General features: G+C 35.4%; 1 protein-coding gene across 2 annotated transcripts in view; it reads left to right on the top strand.

Annotated features, from left to right (window-relative positions):
* Window positions 1-21662, top strand: part of RELN (reelin) — a 494116-nt gene that overhangs the window by 313356 nt on the left and 159098 nt on the right. For both annotated transcript variants that reach the window (XM_057732969.1, XM_057732970.1), the window contains exons 12-16: window positions 10054-10205; window positions 16859-16971; window positions 18311-18519; window positions 19857-19985; window positions 21017-21126. In XM_057732969.1, the coding sequence (XP_057588952.1) occupies window positions 10054-10205; window positions 16859-16971; window positions 18311-18519; window positions 19857-19985; window positions 21017-21126 (713 nt within the window). The remainder of the gene's footprint in view (window positions 1-10053; window positions 10206-16858; window positions 16972-18310; window positions 18520-19856; window positions 19986-21016; window positions 21127-21662) is intronic.

Raw genomic sequence — 21662 nt, forward strand, 5'->3', positions numbered from 1 at the left:
GTAGTGAAATTCTTGATGTGTTTTATCAGCCAGATTTACTGAATATTTGTCTCATTCTTTCCCTCAACCATCACCACCCACACAGACAATTTATCATCATAAACTCACTTGCTAAAATAGACATAAAATGTAGGTGGTAAATCCCCACTCTGTTCAAGAGTGACCAGTTAAATTGATTGAATTCTGTAGCTTTGAGGTCACTTTCTTTTAAGACAAAAAAATTAAATTATTAATATGGCTATAATATTTTCATCTCTTCTAACTATGTTTTTTCTCCCATAAGAACTATGAGAAAGAAAAAATAAGATGCAGTCCTGTCTAATAATATCTTCAAAACATTTCATATGGGTGGCAAGAAAAAAAAGCCACTGTCATTATGACTTTTTTTGGAACCCATTTTCCAAATATTCCTGTTTTCTTACCATTTGAATAGAACTATTTGATCTCAGATCACCAAGATGCAAAAGTTGTTTGCCTTTTACATCACAAAGCTGTGTGTTGATAAGTTTAAGTGGGATTTTAAAGTTTTTCTTTTTTTTAAATTTTATTTATTTATTTATTATTTTGGGGGGGTACACCAAGTTCAATCATCTGTTTTTATACACATATCCCCATATTCCCTCCCTCCCTCTATTTTCTTTTTCCTAAAGAAGACACATCTGTTACTTCAGCAAGAGAGAAACTTTAATAGATACGCTGATAATTTATGTGAGCCCTTCTGAACTTTGGCTTAACCTTACAAACACATCATTTAATTAGCAACTACCATATCTCACCTATCTGAGGCTGTCTTCAGGTGGGAGGGGTCTTTGTAGAAAAATACATTACTAGAATATGGAATTTGTATACTTTTATTTCATCCCGAATGAAAACATTGTATGTTTTTGACTATTCAGATAACTTTAAAAAATATCTGTTTTATTGCTGTCACTAAAGTATTCATGTTAGAGAAGCTCCACAAATATAATGAATATTAAACTGTTTTTTGAAGTATAGTTGATTTACTATGTTGTATTAGATTCAGGTGTACAGCACAGTGATTCAGTTATACATATATATGTGTGTATGTGTGTGTGTGTAAATATATATTCTTTTTTCAGATCCTTTTTTTCTTTTTCCAAATTCTTTTCCATTATACCTTATTACAAGATACTGAATATAGTTCCCTTGCTATACAGTAGGACCTTATTGTTTATCTGTTCTATATATAGTAGTTTGTATCTGTTGATCCCAAACTCCTAATTTATCCCTCCCCACCTTTCCCCTTAGGTAACCATGTTTGTTTTCTATGTCTGTCAGTCTGTTTCTGTTTTGTAAATAAGTTCATTTGTATCCTTTTTTTAGATTCCACGTATAAGTGATATCATATGATATTTGTCTTTGACTAACTTCACTTAGTATAGTAATCTCTAGGTCTATCCACGTTGCTGCAAATGGCATTATCTCATTCTTTTTTATGGCTGAGTAATTGAAAATTAGATTATTGAATCAAGGCAGCATGCTTTAGTCTTCCCCACCTGCCCCAAGTTCTTGGAAACTACAGAAAACAAGCAAATGAATCTATAATGACAAAAAGTGTGCCCTAATTGAGTCAGGAATTCTGAAGTGTTACACACACACACACACACACACACACACACACACAGAGCTGGGGGAGGGGGAGAGAAAGAGAGAAGAAAAGAATCTGATGGAAGGAGGAAACTATAACCCAAAATACGTATTGAATGAGACATTACAAAATGGTCATAGGTACTGGACACAAGAATCAGATGGGGCTCTGGGGGCCTGCTGTTGGGGGGACTGCCAAGTAGAGGAGTCTCTCACTACACCTACTTCTGTGCAGGCACTTCTGTCCCTAGGAACATGCAGTTGTTTGTGGACACTTGGAATGGAGAAGCAGGGCAATGCCAGGTGGCTGGAAACTTCAAGGACCCCTGTGGTCCTCCCAACCCAAGGGCACATCTGCTCCAATTGGTGAGCATTTTTCTACCAAAACTAAGGAAGAATAGCAGATACAAATCTAAGCAAATGATCTTGAATCATCAAATCTGAGGAAAATCCACTCCATTAAAAAAAAAATTCATCAAACTGGAGAACTAAGAGCTGAGAAAATAGAAGTAGCAGAATAAACAAATGGAGATTTTATAAAAAGTGTAATTAATATCCTCGGATAAATAAGAGAGCATACTGCATTTGTAAAATAAAAACATTTTATGGGGGAAAAGTAGAGATGTGAGAAATGAAAATATATGATTGTTGAAACACATTTAATGGATTTTTTCCCAGAGTATGAGCATAGGCATAGCTGAAGAATGAATTAATGAGCTGGAAATTTGACTTTTGAAATCTTTCTAAAACTTAGGGTTATTGGATATAAGGAAAAGAAATGTAAAGTATAGGGGGAAGATTGGCACTTCTAACATTAGAAATAATAGGAATTCCAAAAGAAGGAAGGGTCAGAGGGAATATATGGAATGAAATATTCAAAGAAATAATTGAAGAAAGGTTCCCAAGACTTGAAAAAGAAGAAGAAAGAAAAGACATAGTTCCTATGAATGAAAATGTTTAGCAAGATAGATGGAAAAATACACAGTCCTAGACCATCAAGGAGAAACTTTAGAACACAGATAAAAGAGGAAATGCTGAAAGCTTCTAGATGCGATTCACTGTATAATACTTTCCTTCTTAACAACTAAGCGTAAGTTTAAAAAATGAAGCAATAATCCTAATGTTCTGAGAGAAAATTATTTGGAACATAATGTTCTCCTCCAGTCAAATATCATTCAAGTATTGGGGGAAAATAAAAATCTTTTCAGACACACAGCGTTCAGAAAGTTTACTACTCCTGAACGCTCTCTAAAAGAATTACTAGAAGATGTATCCCTGAAAATTAATCCAAGAGGAATATGATAGATTCAAGAAAGAGTACTGAGCAAGGAAAAAAGTAAAGCTTGTAGCTCAGGCTGAAAAAAGTATTGATTATTGAAAATTTTTAATAAAAATTTGGAATTAAAGTCCAGATGACCTTAATATGAGAAGTACAGAGGGAGACTGACAAGAAGAGAAGAAGGAATTAAAATACTGCCAAAGTTCTTAACTTGCTTGGAGTGAGGATATAGATCTTGAGTAACTCAATGTTAATAGAAAACTTTAAGGGTAAATATGTATGTTAAAGAAATTAGATTAGCCAGATATAGGCTACATAACTTCTAAAGCATTGGGTTAACAGAACAAAGAGGACTCAGTCCAACAAATGCCAGGAAAGTGACAAAAAGTAAACAATGAAAAATAGGGTAAATAGAAAACAGAAAAAAAAAAAAAAACTCGGCAGGAACATATCAGTACCATCTAAACATTTCAGTACTGAATAAATTTCAGTGAGTTTATACTCATTTATTAAGTGAGATTTTCACAGTAGGTTTTTTAAATCAGCTATATATTTGCTATTTATGAGAGACAAACTAGAATAACACAAGAAATTGAAATTCAAGGAAGAGAAACTAATATACCAAATAAATGCAACAAAAGAAGCAAGGAGGCATATTAATATCAGATACTCAAATCAGATAAAATAGAATTCAGATTTAAGCATTAAAAGGGCCAAAAAAGAATATTTTATGCAACAGTATATGAAGAGCACTTTGCACAATGCGTGACACATAATAAGCAATCAAAAGGCTTGGAAATTGGTTGTTATTCCAACTGTGATTACTGTCAGTAATGGGACATGAACAAAGGGGTACCCAAAGAAAAAGTATACTCATAGTAACTAATAAGATATGAAAAAAACAAAGTAGAATAGTCCAATGAAACCTAAATTGGATTCTCTAAATAAACCAATGAAATGTCATTTTTAAAAAGACAATATTAGTTAATATGATAATTGGATATATTTTAAAACCATGGAAGTGCTAAAGTGGATCAAAGTAAACTCGTTGCAGGCCGTTAAAAGACTTCTGACTTGCTTTGGTTTGCTTTTGATGTGGGTTCTAACATTGCTTTCTGTTGAAGCAAATTGTTTTCCTATTTTGAAACAAAGACAGTAAATTTTCAGATAATAAAAAAATAAGTTCGTATGATTAGGTACGCTGAAGTTCTGGAATTCCTTCATAGAAATTTTAAACCCTTCTTTAATTTGCAGCCAATGTATATATATATTTTTAGCACTGCCATTCTTGAGTTGGTTAATAACCCCTTCCCCTCTCCAAACCAGCTGTCCATGTGAGCATCCAGAATACAGCACCTCACTCCCTCTTTAAGAGAGGACCCTCTTTATTGAAGTCACAGAAAAAAGCGAATGAAATCTGAATCCTCTCAAAGTGATTTAATTCCTCACAGCTTGGCACAACACTAGCCTGTGACAGGAATTTTCTATAGAAGGTTTTAGAGGAGGCTGCTGGCACTGAAATGTTCCGATGCCCACTTCTTCAGCATGTTTTCATTTTCCATAGTTTTTCCTCAGTACTTTACCTGCTCCATGCTGACCACAGGCAGTCCTAAATATCTGAGTTTATACAAAGGAAAAGAACTCTGACACCTCAAGAAACATGGCCCGGGGTTACCTAGAACACATTCAGGATCATTGGGAAATTGAGAATTTAGTTCTTCAGCCCCATAAAGTATACTAAATAGTATAATTATTTAGTAATAATTTTGAAATATGACAACAAAATAATGACTAAATATAGTTTGGCATGTATATAGTAAATTATTATGTGACCGATTTATAAAGAGTTAGTAATAACCTGGAAAATGTGTATATTACTAATGTAAATGAAAAAAGGCAAAATACAAAACTATCTGTATAATATTATCATGACCACTTGGAAATATACATATAAAATATTAGAAATAAATATAGTAAAATATTAATTGTTCTTATCTCTGGGGTAGTGATTTTTTTTTCTACTCTATTTTCCAATTTTCCAATAATGAGAATATTGCTACCATAATAGAAAACAAGTAGATGAAATACCCAAAATTCCAACACACCAGTAAGACGAAGAAAACATGCCAGAGGGCAAACAAGACTTATCAAATGGTCAGAGAGAGTAGTCTCTGAACTGCTGACCCGACTATTTCCAGTTCCCTCCAACCTCCATTCCTAATAATTCCGTTCCGCTACCAGCCACATCCTATTAAGATAACTGCTTTATAAATTTGCTCTGAAGATGCTCTTTCAAGAAATATATTCTAAAACAGCTCATCTAAGATTACAGAAAAAAATTTGAGCCCAGTGTTTTCCTCAGGTCAGCCATGACTTAGTCTCTGATAGTGATTTACTATAAAGAGACCAAAATACAAAGTATTAGTTATATTTTTTAATGGCATTGCTTAGGAAAGGTGGGTCATACCTGCAACTGACTCAAAATGTCTTTCTTAAATTTCAATGCTATTGACTGAAATAAAAACAAACAAACAAAAAGGCAATATAATCTCAATAAAACAAATTTATATTGGCTTCCTTGTTCTAGGGAGATGGTTCCAAAGAATGTTACATATAACCTTGAAAACCAAAACTGCATGTAGACCAACAAGAACAGTCTCCATTATAGCTCCTTCAATGTCAGTTGATGCTTTTGTTAAAAATTGGCTTTAAAGTTATTTAGAACTCTTCAGAACAGTTTGAGCATCTTCTTGCTATTTTCTACGAATTCTTCCCTCTCTCCTACCCAGAAGAATTATGTTACCTCTGGCTTAGAATACTTTTCATATAACACTTATAATGCTCCAGAGGGATTTTAAGCTTATAATTCAGGATAAGTGAATTGAAGATAGATTGACAGTCTGAGTTAGCATTGTATTAAGTGTGCTTTTTTTTTTAAGGTCATGTTCATTATTATTAAAGTAAAACCCACTTGACCATTTAGATCACGTAGGTAATCAGTTTAGTCACCCAGATAGATTTGTAGCCAAAATCTTAAACTGTACAAAAGACCCACAGATAGAAAGTACAGTTCTTCTTTCAGTTAAGTATCCCCTTGCTTAAATTGTTTAAGCAATTACCCTTTGCATATTGTGCTACAACTTTGTCCAAGATTGCTGTTCTGCTAATTCTAGTATGAAAAAATAAAAATACTCATTATAATTTAGAAGTTCATTTGAATTGCCACTTTGACTTCTTTTAAAACAAAAATAGTGCTACATTTTACTGGGGGAGAAAAGGAAACTAACACTTATTGAAACTCTGTAATATGCCAAGCAATACGTCATTTTCTCTGAACATCCTCGGTCTAGGTCATATTTCTGTCTTGTTGGTGAGAAAGCTGAGTGCTTTCTACCATACTGAAGCCAATATTCTTTATTAATGTTATTCCAACAAGAGTGTAAATAAATATAATGCATGTAATAAAAACCTAAAACAAAATTGAATGTGAGTGAAATATACGGGAACCAATTGAAGAAAAGAATTTTTGAAATGCAGTGCATGAGGGAAAGCCTTCAAATAGAGCTTGTCCTTTACTTTCACCTAAGCTGTCATGCTGGAGGAAAAACCTATAAATGCAATGATGGTGGAGAAGCCTTTAGTCAAAGTATACACCTTGCCAGACCTCACAGGACTCATGCTAGAGATAAACCTCATGAATATAAATGAATGTGGAAGGGTCTTTACCTCTGGCACGTCCCTTATTAAATATCAGAGAATTCATCCCAAATAGAGACCTTATGGATGTAATGAACTTATTCAACCTCAGAGAATTTCTAGTAGATAAAAATCCTTATGAATTTGGTAAATGTGGAATCTTATAGCCAGGCTCTATTCTATATCTTAGTTCAAACCTAAAGTCACCAACTTTAGGTGGTTTAATATTTTCTGGGAAATATAATAAAACAAATTTCCATACATGTGTGGAAATGTTCCACTACTCTGTAAAGCCTTTTATGCCAATATTTGTAGGAAAAAAGTGATTAAAATAAAAGACCTCTATTGCCTATGTTCATATTCTTAGTATTTTCATCAACCTGTGATAATTTATTTTCATTCTGAATTATAATGCATATAAATTGAATGCCTTTCTTCTTTTTTCTGAGAATGATTTTCCTTTTGCAAAAAGAAAAATGTGTGAAGTAAAAATTAAAAGTCCTCCAATGCTAATCCCACTCCACACTTTTAAAATGTAGGCATATGTTCTAACATATATTATTCAGAAAATTTTCTGTGACTATATAAAAAAAACAGCAAACAAACGAACACCAGTAGAGTCACATTTTCCTCACTATACTCAACTTGAATTTTTAAAACTTAACAATATATTATGAGTGTCTTTTCTAGCCAGTAAATATATATCATTATTTCAGAAAGGCACTAATACCAGTTTATCTAACTGAACCTCTAACTGACAGACAAAGAATATTGTAATAAAAATTTTCATATATGTGTTAAAGTATTTCTGAAAGAGAAATTCCTAAAAGAAAAAAAAAATTAGAGAATCAGACATGTATGTGTACAAATACATGTATGTATGTAATTTCATTTTGATAGTTAATGCCAGATTGCCCTTCAAAGAATATACATCATTATTTTCTTAAGCTTATGAAGAAAATATTTTATTCAACTTTATTGAGATACAATTGACATATAAAGTTGTAAGATATTTAAAGTGTACATGGTGGTGATATGATATACATACACATTGTAAAAGGAGTCCCTCCATCTAGCTAACTAACATATCATTACCTCACATATTTATTTCTTTTGGTGAAAACATTTAAGTTTTACTCTCTCATAGCATTCTTTTTTTTTTAATTTTTATTGGAGTATAGTTGATTTACAATGTTGTGTTAGTTTCAGGTGTACAGCAGAGTGAATCTGTTATATATATACCCTCGTATCATTCTTAAATCTATTAAAGTGTGAACTGATTAAAACATAATTAATTTTATTCTCAAAGCATTCCAAAGCAGCTGCTAGGGAGGATCATCAGCTTTCCAGCAAGAAACTTGTTTAAATTATTTTTGCTTACAAAAAGAATTCTCTTTTTGACACAAAAAGTAGAAGGACATACGTTAAAATATAAATATTATTGTGACTTTGTTACCTCTAAGGAACAAAGCTGCCTTAAGGCATTTTATTGATTATTAAACTTTTTTTGTGTGTTCTGACTTTGCCCCACTCTATTATAAATAATAGATACCAAAGTATTTATAATAAATAATGTAAGGGATCTTTTTTTAGAATTAGCTATCAAAGAATAAATATAAATTGCTATGTTGTAGAGAGTTCTCCCCTCTAGGCAGACATTCCTTCAAATGCAGTTCACAAAGAACCACATTTCCTTGGAGAAAACATAATTTAAACCATAGAAAAGTAACACTCCTTTTCAAGGAAACTGCGATGCCATCTAAGATATCGCTAAAACTATAGAGCTCCTTAAATACCACTGCTGGCCTCAAAGATTTGGTCGTGTTATAATTTTACTTCATGTAATTATTATATTAAGAGAGAGTCAGAGAGCATGACATTTTTGTAATTGGAAAAGACTACAACTTTGTAACCTTACAGAGAGGGATTCTGAAGTCCAGGCAGGTGAAAGGGCATCTCTGAGATCCCTCAGTAGTTGATGCAGCTCTGGGATCCCCTCAAGGATACTTTGCCTCCAACTAAGCTCAAGACAGTGTTTATACAAATTCATGAAAGAATGAACTTGTGCTATGAGAAGCGCCTACTGAATTTTTCATAAATGCAAGATAATTTATTTAAGGTAATGAGACCTACAAAATGATTTTCAGATTTCTCTCTGCTTTTTTCTCTTTAAAGCCGACTAAACTTTCCATTTCCTTTGTAAATGTTTGGGTTTCTAAAGAAAATAACCTCACTTTTGTTCTCTTCCAACAGATATATATATATATAGATATAGATATATATACATATATATATCTATATCTCATATAGCCCTCTCTGTGGTAGAAGTCATGAGAATAATTCATTTAGATTAATCTAAAAGAGTTACTCATTTACAACTAATAATTAAGAGAAAAAGACTACTAATTTCATTTCTCACTTCAATAAACATTCTTTTAGTCCTTGACAGTTCGATCTTTTCCAATTTAATTTTTCATTTTAAAAATACTCTAAAGCAGATGGATGCCTAAAAGCAGTCATCATATGTATCATTTATAACCTTAACTTGCTTTGTGGCTCAGTAGGCTGAGTAGCTTAATTGGGATAAATGGAGCAGGTAAAAGACCAATGAACCAGTGTGAAATTTTCTTGAATGAGTCGAGAGAGGTTCCTGGTATTTACAGTGGTCCAGTACTGTTAAGAGCTGCTTCTCCTTGAATGGTTGATATAATCTGTTAAAATAAAAAATTAAGCATTTTCTAAACATCTTGGTCTCAAACAGTTCAACATAATTGTCCTGGCACAGTACCCTCTTTAGAATTGAAACTACTAAAATAACAGGGAACTAAGAAACAGAAGATCTCAATTTCATAGCCAAACAGGCAGTTGGCCTAAAGCAAGCCGCTTACCTCTGCGTGTCACAGTTTCCCGTCTGTAGGCAAGTTATTTGTGTAAGAAGCATTGGTCAACTTAGACATGAGCAGAGGTAAATACTAAGGAGATATGAGTTTTTAAATATTAGATATTTTTATTCTTTCCTACATATTCAATTACCTATTTGATAGTTTAAATCCCATCCCCTTTTTGAAAACTTGCTACACTCTTGCCAGGTTGTGTGACTTTTCACTCTTTATTTTTTAATGTGCAAAACAGCATGCAAGTGTTTATGATAGTATGACACTCTTTTATGATTTCCTGTTTCCTAAGTTCAAATTTGATTCCCCACTTCAACTGTAAGTGCTTTGAGAATAAAGACTATCATGTAGTAGACACACTATACATAGTGTTGGTTAAACTTATCCTCTAGAGAAAAAAATGTAATCGTGAATGGAATGTGTTTAAAACTTTGTTCATTACCCAAAGTCTGTAGTATCACATCTTTATTTCGGAATTGTTCATTGCTAAGTACATGTTCCTCATTAAAAATAAAATATTATAGTCTATAAAGCTTTGACTTAATATTCTAACTCAGTGTTATCATTTTTTTAAAGGTGGGACATCTTGGGAGCTGTCATTGGTACGGAATGTGGAACAATAGAATCAGGTTTATCAATGGTCTTCCTCAAAGATGGAGAGAGGAAAATATGCACTCCTTACCTGGACACAACTGGTTATGGGAACCTGAGGTTTTACTTTGTTATGGGTACGTACATTTTGAACAAATTTTATTGACCTAGGACAAATTCTAGACCGGCATGTATTCCTGAGGGAAGTAAGATTGTTTGTTGTCTACAATATAAAACAAAGATTGATGAACTATGAGTTCTGCTGCTTGAGTAAAAGTCTGTGGTGCTCACGCCTGCCTCACACCAGCCCTTCTGGAACTGTCCTGTATAAAAGCTAGTCTTGTTCTTGCATGACTAGACCTAAAGACAAAATGCCTTAAGACCTTCCTTCCACCTCTCCTGCAGTGATCACAGCTGGAAAGACAATGAGACAGAAGCTAAGAACAAAGTAACTCCCTTGTCCAAAGCCTCTAGCCTCCCCAAAATACAATCATCAGGGTAAATGTTTATTTTCATGGATATCTCATCACTGCATAACTCTTTCGTTGTGGGAAGCTAAGAAAGAAACAGATTTATAATACTTTAATGATATTCTCTACTTTCTAATATGTGTGCAAACGTGTAAAGGAAAAAAGTACTTTAAGATATTATTTTTCTTCAGATGATTGCGGAGTAAATAAATAGTTAAAAGTTTAGAAAATACCCAAGGAGGAATTAGGGGGTTGAAACGTGTGTCCTCTTAAATTTATCATTTTCGTCAGCAAGAGCCATAGTTACCTACTCTTTCACTGAATGTCATTCCAGAAATGTCACATGCCTTCTTTGTTAAATGACTGGAAAAGAACAGGCAACACCTGGAAGTGAAACAGGAAATAAACATTGTCCACCTTTGAACTTACTAGCAAAGATGTCAATTTATCAGGACAAACAGGCCTCCCAAGTCTGGGTTTGTGCACTGGCTATTATTTCTCTCACATTCCTCACTTCTTACAGCTCAAAGTGGCAAAGCAAACTTCAGATTGTATCATGCTCTCAAATACATTGCCTTTGTGATGCTACCTCATTTTCTTTTTTTTTAACTTTTTATTTTGTATTGGAGTATAGCCGATTAACAATGTTGTGGTAGTTGCAGGTGCACAGCAAAGCAACTCAGCCATAAATATACATGTATCCATTTTCCTTCAAACTCCCCTCTTATCCAGGCTGTCACATAACACTGAGCAGAGTTCCCTGTGCTATACAGTAGGTCCTTGTTGGTTATCCATTTTAAACATAGATGCTACTTCATTTTCAATAATGATCTGTTTGATAACAGGGAAGTTGTAGATATAAAGTATAATAGTGTAGTCTTCCTGCCATAAGGTATCCTCACCTTGACTCTGAAATGAGTTGTATATTTAAAGACCCAGACCTCAAATCCTTTAAATAATTAGAATTCTACTGGCTCTCATTTTGTTAAGAGTGATTCCTGGGAAAACTTAAGAACCAGTCCCACACCCAGCAAAATGTAATAAATGTTTAATATGCCAGTCTAATTTAAGTATTTTCCCGTTTTTTCATTTTTGACGTAATATATTTGAATTCTTCATTTTTTCATGGTGAATTATAGTATATCAACCCAACTCGATGCCTTTATATAAGAGATTGTCATCTTTATATGAGATTAAGTCATCTTTAATTCTTTCTAGAACAAAGCATGTTATTTTATTTCTTTATTTATTTTGGCTGCGTTGGGTCTTCGTTGCTGCACACAGACTTTCTCTAGTTACAGCGAGTGGGGGCTACTCTTCGTTGTGGTGCGCAGGCTTCTCATTGCAGTAGCTTCTCTTGTTGTGGAGCACAGGCTCTATGTGCATGGGCATCAGTAGTTGCAACACACAGGCTCGGTAGTTGTGGCATGAGGGCTCTAGAGCACAGGCTCAGTAGTTGTGGCACACGGGTTTAGTTGCTCCATGGCATGTGGGCTCTTCCCAGACCAGGGATCGAACCAGTGTCCCCTGCATTGGCTGACAGATTCTCAACCACTGCGCCCCCAGGGAAGTCCCAACAAAGCATATTATTAATGAATCAATTTAAATTGTATTGACTCTGAGGAAAACATTCATTTGAATGGACCCAAAGTACATTATCCCAAATAAAAACGTCTCCATTAGGTTGAAAAAAATCAATGAGTTCCTATTGAATGTAGAGCACTGAGCTAGCATCTATGGAGACTGCAATCGGGGAAAATAATGGTACCTAAATCACAGATTTGCTGATTAATGAGTTAATACATGCAAAGCCCTCAAAATGGTGTCTAATAAATACTTAAGACTCAATGTATCTTTGGTTTTTTATGTATAAAAATTACTTACACAGAGTCCTTGCCCACCAGTAACATCTAACTATAAAAGAGATTGCAGTTAGGCTGTAGTGAAATGAAAATGTTGTGGAAGTGCAGAGGAAGTTCTGGGTATTGCAGTGGAGGAGGGGTTAGGGTAAAACTTCACGAAGGAGATGGTATTTGAACTGGGCCTTGAAGGTTCAAGCTAAGCCAGCATTTTGAGAAAAAGCACAAGTATAAAGGTACACGACGTGTTTGGGGCTGGATGATTTTCCCAACATAGTTGACCAGAAAGATATAAGCTGCAACTATAAAAGTGAACTGAAACCAGAGTAGTGAGTGACTTTCTTTAATATCATACTGAGGAGTTTGGATTCTCTTATTCTAGGCATCGTGGAACCATCAGATGATTTCTGTCAGTTCAATAATATATTCTCATCTTTGTTTTAGATAATTCTGGCATAGTGTGAAGGAAAGACTGAAACAATCAGAAATTAGAGGATAGAAGACCAAGTAGGATAGGGTTGCCAGATTTAGTGTTGGGAGAGGGTGGAGGAGACTTATTTAAATTTAAATTTAAGATAAACAATGAATACTTTTTTGTGTAAGTATTGGTCACGCAATGTGTTTTAACTGGCAACCCTAAGTTAGGGAGGCTATTGCACTGGTCCAAGCAACAAAGTAATTACCGCAGTGATGGTGGCAATAATGTGAAGGAGGGGACAGAGCTAGATTAACTGGAGAGGGAACCAACTGAAGTCCACACCCAGCTGACTGGAGACTACGGAAACAGTCTTGGAGAGGACACAGATTTCTCTCCTGGGTGATTGGAAGAATGGTGCCAATTCCCAAAATAGGAAATGTCCAAAATAGTAACAATCATAATAAAGAGTGAGTGTGGAGTAGAGGATTTTGATATTAGATTTGTTGAGGTTGAGGGTTCTGGAAGGCCATATGAAGGCAGAAATTCTTCTCAGGGTCTGAATTGGATTTGAAAGTTGTCAGCATACAGGTGATAACTGGAGCCACTAAAGTTGCTGTGTTCTCCCAAGCAGGAGACAAGAGTAAGCAAAGGACGTGAAAAATCTTTAGGGAGATCCCAAGGAGAAGCCTTATCTTGATACAAGTAGAAGGAAAAGGAGTAGACAAAGGATACTGAGAAAGGGCAGAAGGAAATGCAAGAGGAAGGTGTGATTCTGTGCTTAAGGAAGAAGGGAAGAGAGTGGTTCAGGGGTAAGGTAACGAGGAGGTGATCAGCAGTGGAGGGAATGCCACAGAGACATAGGTCAACCAGGACAGGGCTGAGAGCCCACCCATGACTCCCCATGGTGTGGTACCTGAGAAGCCAAGGCACGTGGAGTGAAAAGAAATAGAGACATGTCACTGACAGAGAACTGCCCTCTCAAGAAGTTCATCAGTAAACACAAGAAAAGAAGTGGGGTCTGATCTTAAGGAGAAAAGCAGAATCCAGCAAAGGTGTTTTTAGGTTAGGGTAGGGTAGAATAGGATAGGATAGGATAGGATAGGATAGGATAGGATAGGATAGGATAGGATAGGATAGGACAGGACAACAGTAGGATAAGGTATGATAAGCCTGGATTCTATAGAAAAGACTTTAAAACTTTGGTAGCTGATAGAAAACAATATGGGAAGGGATTTAAGATATGATAGACAGTTTATAAGTAACCCCTCACTAAGTATGGTGCCTTAGGGAAATCAGCCTCTGATTCTTAATCTAGACCAGATCACACTCCCTTCTTTTCAGGCACTGCCTACATGTCTTTCCTGGTTTCATCCTTTGGTTCATATCAATCTGCTGTGACTACCATTTCTGGAAAATTTGCTCAACTTTCAAAGTTTGGTTCAAGGTCTATTTCCACCATTCACACATTCATTTATACAACACAAATTCATTGAGGACTAGTATCCAACACTGTTCTTAGAGCCCGAATGCAGTGAACAAGAAAAAAATAACATCATTTACAATATGATGTTAATAAACATCTTTCATTTTTTTTGTTTATTATTCCTTCAAAAAATATTTACTAGACATCTCCTATATACCCAGCTCTTTTAGCCTATGCTTGTATCTCTTTTCACTGAATTTTGACTACAGTTTTGGCAACACAACATTTTACTGCTAATTATTATTCTTTCGTGTATATTAGACATGTATTAGTTACTTGCTAAATTACAAACTTTTTTGAGGTCAGGGCTTATTTCCCCTTCAGGCCCAATGTCCTGCATGTAGTAAATAACAAAACCACTCTTAATATAAATAAGTCTTAAAAGCTACTTAAAACAGGATTTAAAATATTTTAAAACTAACTGTCCATCTAGTTTCTGTAGAAATCTTCTGTACCTTAATTGCTGTACAAAACGCCCCTTGAGTCATACCTTCCCACAATACATCAAAGTGAATGAAGCTGAAGAAGAATCTGTATCTTTCTGTAGGAGCTGCTGTCACTGAAACTTCACAGAACTGATAAATTGCCCCCAGAGGGATCTCTCAGATAAAGTCTGTCATCATTTTAAAGTCTTGGCTCCTTTTGGACTTTCTTCTTCTGTCATTGTGGGCTGGATGAGGCTCCCACGTGGGTTTCTGTTCTCTCTGAAAGGCAGGTGCAGTTCACGAACTGTTCTTGAAAGAGCAGAGAGGATTTACAGGGAACAAATTAATGAAATTAGAGAGAATTGATGGTTCAGTTCCTGTCTCTGGATGTGGTGCTTTAAACCCACACTACCTGTGACCTTTCACCTTTTTGGGGTCTTTTTTGGTAAGTCTTTAATATGGGCTCAGTAGTCAGTTTTTAAAAGTTACATTTTTAAAAACAGAATTTATAGTTTTCATTGTAGCTCTTCCCCTCCCCCCATCCCCAAGACTATCATATAGAATGGCTTTACTAGCTGTATTTACTATAATCTTAAAGTGTGTAATGAAATGCTAAAAATATATCAGATGTCAAAACCATGAGATTCTCTCTACAGGTTATTGCCCTTGAACAATAAACATCTTTTAGGATGAGGTCTACATTATCACTATATCTGGCTTCTCTATTCTCAGTTCAGATTACTTAACTCAGTAAATATTTATTATATGCCAAGTTACATATGTCTGACAGATGTAACATGCCAGATTCAACAAATACCACCATCCAAGTTACATCCGTTATCATGATCTTTCTTGCATTGGTCTGGTTCTGGCTTTCTTAACATCACATTTCAGTAATTTCTCCCCAGGATCAGACCCCAATTATCCAGATTGAGTTTGTCAGACACTTGTGATAATCAACTATTTATTTATACAGATGGTGAGTTTCAGCCATTATTTATTGATTTTACTAGATTAGCTCTTAAAGGGTAACCTTATTTTAGAGTTTTTGAGGTTGCTTTTTTGTTACCGTAGAGTATTAACAACAAAAATGGCTTGTAGATAAAAGTTAACATTGATGGTGGTTGATTTAAGAACTGGAGGAGGTGGTTTTTGAAAGATAATAAAATTAAAAGTTAATGTTATAAATTTTGGACCTTAAGGGTAGAATATTTGTCAGGAAATCCATGTACATATCGCCACTTCTGCTATTATGTTTGGTGCTATTATGAAGGATGATGGTGGGGGGGAGAGGTTTCTGGTTAGACATGTAATCCTTTAAAATCCAGGTTAAGCAGACAGCTGATAGAAGCCAGCAATAATAAGGATTACTGGCCGAATGCAGTAGTGAAAGGAATAGAGGGTCAAAGGTTAAGATATAACATCGAGTCCTGGCTCTTCCACCAATTTGTTAAATGATCTCCAGTTGCAGGTACTTGCTCTGTTATTCAGTTGCATCATCAGGAGAATCTTAATTACCTCTTAACTCTAACTTTATATCATTTCATATGAATGTAGGGTAGTGTGATAGGGAGTTAACTACTCTATATACCTTCCAAGAATCAAATGAGGTACCAAAGGTAAAAATGAAAAATGTAAAATGAACTACATCTAAAATACAAATACCTAATATGTGCTAAAATATTAAAGATAATACATGCAACAGTTTAAGTAACACTACTTCAGAAATCCTTGATTCAGTGAGTCACCACACTTTTTTTTTTAAACCATAATCAATAGGTTCTGAACTTTGGCCATAAAGATCTCAAATATAAGGAAGTAATGGTTTATTAAAAAGCAGAGCACATTTCTTTAATGAGAGTTAACATGTAGTCACAGTTCATTGCAGACTATTATTTGAGTAATCTCATTAAGTAAATAGTTACTTTGGCCTTCACAAATGTCAAGTCTTTGATCTTTAGCATGGCCTGTCTAAACTGTCTTTATGTTATTTCTTTGGATCTGGTTACCTTTGTTTAGGGTCATTCCTAAGTGACATTTGGGTTTTGTAACTATTTTTTATTCTGAAATTTAACACTGTATTAGACATGTTAATGGATGCAAGTTGGTACTAACACTTAGAATTTTTTGTGCAGGAGGGATTTGTGACCCTGGAGATTCTCATGAAAATGATATCATCCTGTATGCAAAGATTGAAGGAAGAAAAGAGCACATTACACTGGATACCCTTTCCTATTCCTCATATAAGGTACAGATGCCAATCTGTGTGTCGGAATGCCCCACCCCAGTTCACATCAAAACCTTGGAGACCATGCTAGATGCAAAGGATAAATCTCTCTTCTGGCAGCCCAGGAAGTTGCCACATTTCATTAGCAGTGACATGGACATTATTCTAGCATTCACTTTTTTTCCTGATATAAACAAAAAATGAGGTTTTATCAGGAGGAATGAATTATAGCCCATTAGAGACAGTAAGGCAGAGCCCAATACTCTGACTGACAGTTATTCTTGTCCCTAAGAAAGCCCTAAAAGTGGCTCTAACTATGTAGCTTCACAGACTTGGTATCAGGCATAGTGAATATTAATCTAGCATTTAAGCTTTCCTAGGCAGAAGACATTGTAGAAGTACAGATTGTTTTTACCTCTGCTTTTCTCTTTGATTATTTGAGGCAGAGATTGACTCTTTGGAGCCAGAGTTTTGCCCTTTGGATTTAGGACAGGTGTTGGCTCTGGTTATTTGCAAACATCTTCAAAGTTATGTGTGATGCTTATCATCAGGTATAAAATTCTCCTTTTCTAGTAGTAGGTGTATTTGTGCTGAGACTACATGCACACATTCATTATTAGTTAGCCTTCCCTCCACATTGATGGCACTTTTGGTACTTGAAGAATCTTGAACACAGCCAGCCTCTAGCATCTCATAGCTTCAGTTAGGAAGATAGGAGATAAACATCAAGGCTAGAATAGGGGACAACCAAAGAAAGTATCCAGAACACTCCATAAGCTAGGATCATCCAAGGTATAATGGGATTTCATAATGGGCCACTTTTCCAGCTGTGACTAAGTAGTGTTATACCAGTTCTGGTGAACTGCATCCCTCAGACCAAATCAATTATGTCAGTTATTGTAGATTAACTCTGCTCTGGCTCTTTCTGCTTAGAGTCATATTTTTAGAATACCTAGTTTGGCAAAGAATTCATATCATACGGGTACACTTTAAAAGAAGACTGATGGTGAAATGTAAATATCAAGTTGCCTTTGTCTTGTGCTAAGGTAAATAAAATGGACACATATGCTTTGATAACTTTTAGACCTTAAACTAATTTATCTTCAGGTGGAGAGGGGCTGATCAGTCACACACAGACAGTTCCAGGTGTCTGCAAAGGAGGAATTCTGAGTGACTAAAATGAGTGCATCTGGAGGACAGCATCTTCTACATGAAATAACAAATGGAATACATGGAATATTGCTTGGTGCTTAATCAGTGGCAGTTGTGTACACAGTAATTGCAAGATCGAATCTAGGAGAATTCACACTGACTCCCATAGGGAAAATTATGAGTGATTTTGGTTTCCTTTGTTTTGAAGGTTCCATCTTTGGTTTCTGTAGTCATCAATCCCGAACTTCAGACTCCTGCTACCAAATTTTGTCTCAGGCAGAAGAACCATCAAGGACATAATAGGAATGTCTGGGCCATAGATTTTTTCCATGTCTTACCTGTTCTCCCTTCTACGATGTCTCACATGATACAGTTTTCCATAAATCTGGGATGTGGAACACAGCAACCTGGGAACAGGTAGGAAGCCACATTCTGTGTGTGTGTGTGTGTGTGTGTGTGTGTGTGTGTGTGTGTGTGTGTGTGGACAAATTAACAATGAACACGTGGACTTGGCTATTAAATCAGAGCAACTTCTCAGTAGGTTTTCAGCTGAATTTTTTTAAGTTCTTTGTTGGATTATAATTGCTTTACACTGTTGTGCCAGTTTTTGAGGTACACCAAAGTGAATCAGCTGTATTTATATATATGTCCCCATATCCCCGCCCTCCCACCAGCTGAATTTTTTTTAAGAACTTTTACTGAGATACAGTTAACATACAATAAACTGTATATATTTTAGAGTGTACAATTTGGTATCCCAATCTACCATTCATTCCCCCCCAAACCCTCCCCGCTTTCCCCACTTGGTGTCCATATGTTTGTTCTCTACATCTGTGTCTCTATTTCTGCCTTGCAAACTGGTTGATTTGTACCAATTTTCTATATTCTGCATATATGTGTTAATATACAATATTTGTTTTTCTCTTTCTGACTCACTTCACTCTGTATGACCGTCTCTAGGTCCATCCACGTCTCTACAAATGTCCCAATTTCATTGCTTTTTACAGCTGAGTAATATTCCACTGTATATATGTACCACATCTTTTTTTTCCATTCATCTGTTGATGGACATTTAGGTTGCTTCCATGTCCTCCACCAGCTTAATTTTTAATAAAATATCCATTAATAAAATACACACTTTCTCTCAAAGAAGAAAAAAGTTCTTCAATTAAAATATAGAGTATAATTAGATGGATTTTAAGTATCAATGACTTTATTCTAAGAGCTTGATCTTGGTTATCAGAGGTGTTTGGAGGAGCTGTGGCAGCCACCCGTTCAGACAGATTGCTGAGAGAGAAGAAAAAACAACCGAAGAAAAGCTTGACCCCACGTTGAGTACTGACTCCCTAATAATAGACACAGAAATCAATTAGCACTTCAAGAGCTATGACTTCTCGGTTTCACTTGCTGAAGTGTTGCTCTTGTCCTTTCTAAGGATTTTGTCAATCTCACATTCACAGGATGAAGTGGCAGTGTGAGACATGGTAATTGCCTTGCCATCCATCAAATTCAGGAGCACAAACTCAAGTTACCATTTGCTGGCTTTTTAAAACATAGTTTGTTTCTATAGCAGTAATTTAACTGCTTGCCCTTTGAAGGCTGGTCAGACTTCAGCAGGGGGAAAACACTTCAGAAACAGCATCTTGAAAATTTTTACACTAGTTCTACAGATGCTTCATGTACTTTGCCAGAGATGAGTCATTTCATTTGTTATCTTTGCCCCTTTTTTGTTGTTCTTGGTCTGGTGTTATCAGTGTCAGCTTAGAGTTTTCTACCAACCATGGGCGTTCCTGGTCCCTGCTCCACACTGAGTGTTTGCCTGAGATCTGTGCCGGACCTCACCTCCCCCACAGCACAATCTACTCCTCTGAAAACTACAGTGGGTGAGTAAATTCTAATATAGCAAGAGATTTGAATCCATGTTGCAGACTCAAAATCAATGAGTAAGCCTGAGATTAGTATCTTTGCCATAATAGGTAAGGAAGCTGCCTTCTCTTTTTCAGCTGATTTAGAAGTGATCTCATTTTTCAAAAAGACAGTAACTTTGGTAAATCTGATGGAAGATCACAATTTGTAGAGTCATTCGTTCTTTAGCTATTTGGCTTTTATATTTTGAACTACATAAATTTAAGTTCTATACAGTGACCCTATAGTTATTGTCAAAAGGCTTATTGCCAAAATATTTACTTATGAAAAGGTACAGCATAGACACGTGGAAGAAAGTTAAGCTTTGGAATTGAGCCTGGGCTCAAATCCTGGTTCTGCCATCTATTGGGTTGGCCAAAAATTTCATTCAAGTTTTTGATAAGATGTTACCCGAATGAACGTTTTGGCCAACCCAATACTTGTGTAATGATATTTACTCTCTCTTTCCACTTCTTTCTACGTAAATTAAGGACAATGATTCACCCCTTTAAGGACTGTTGAGAAAATTAAAGATACCTATGTAAAATAATTGCCACTTTACAGAATAAGCACTAGATAAATAGTAAAAATGTTTCCAAGAGTGCAAGATTAAGTTGAGAATTATTTCCTTTCCTCCCCTGTCTTTAAATGTGCACAGGACTAGGGGATAACACAAAATAAGAAATAATCAATGCTAATCAGCACCCTAGCCGTACCAGATGCTTATCATAGAATAATATCTAAGGTCTGAGTATTGACCTAAAAATTTCTTTAAAAAAGTCTGAAAAAAATCCTTGCTTTAAGATACTCTAGTTTGATATGGATGTTTCCGGAAGTTACATATCTGTTTTAAAACTATAAACAAACTCCACAGGTGAATTTAAAGAGTTTATTACCAAACTTTAGTGCTATCTCAAGCATACAGAGACTAGAACATCAAAAGCATGTAAAGTAGATTCAAAAAATGTGCACATGGATGTGAAGCTGTTTTGTGCTAAATTTCTTGCAGGTGGAACCGAATAACAATTCCCCTTCCTAACGCAGCACTAACCCGGGACACCAGAATTCGCTGGAGACAAACGGGACCAATCCTTGGAAACATGTGGGCAATTGATAATGGTTAGTTTATGTCTGTCATAATCACATACCATTGATGTAGAGGCTTCCTGTGCTGTTGTTCGTCAGCACAAACTTAATCACATTTCTAAGTCGTGGTCTCGGGATTCATTAAACGCCCTTTCTTCCCTTTCTCCTTTGCATTCCGTTAGAAGCCCAGGGATGCACAATCAGAAAATAAGGCAGCGGAGTCGGCAATATTAGATGCTAGACTGTTTCAACATACATTATTTTAAAATGCATAAAGCCCCGAAACTCAGATTTGCAGCTGATGACCAGGGATATCCTAACATTTTCCTTGAATGTTTTTTACCGAATTAACATACATACCATACTGCATGTATTAAAATAAGGCCCATTCTTCTCTTAGTAACTGCCACACATCTGGAATGCTTCTCTTGTAGATGCAGACACCATACATCAGGAAACATCATCTCTGAAATGAAACTTCTGAAGTAAAATTTTTACTTCCTTTTCAGAAAACAGTATAAAAGGAAAATTTAGAAATGTATAAAATATCCTACATTACCTTTAATTTT

Source organism: Hippopotamus amphibius, chromosome 4 (assembly GCF_030028045.1).
Source record: "Hippopotamus amphibius kiboko isolate mHipAmp2 chromosome 4, mHipAmp2.hap2, whole genome shotgun sequence".
In the NCBI taxonomy this organism is placed as follows: domain Eukaryota; kingdom Metazoa; phylum Chordata; class Mammalia; order Artiodactyla; family Hippopotamidae; genus Hippopotamus; species Hippopotamus amphibius.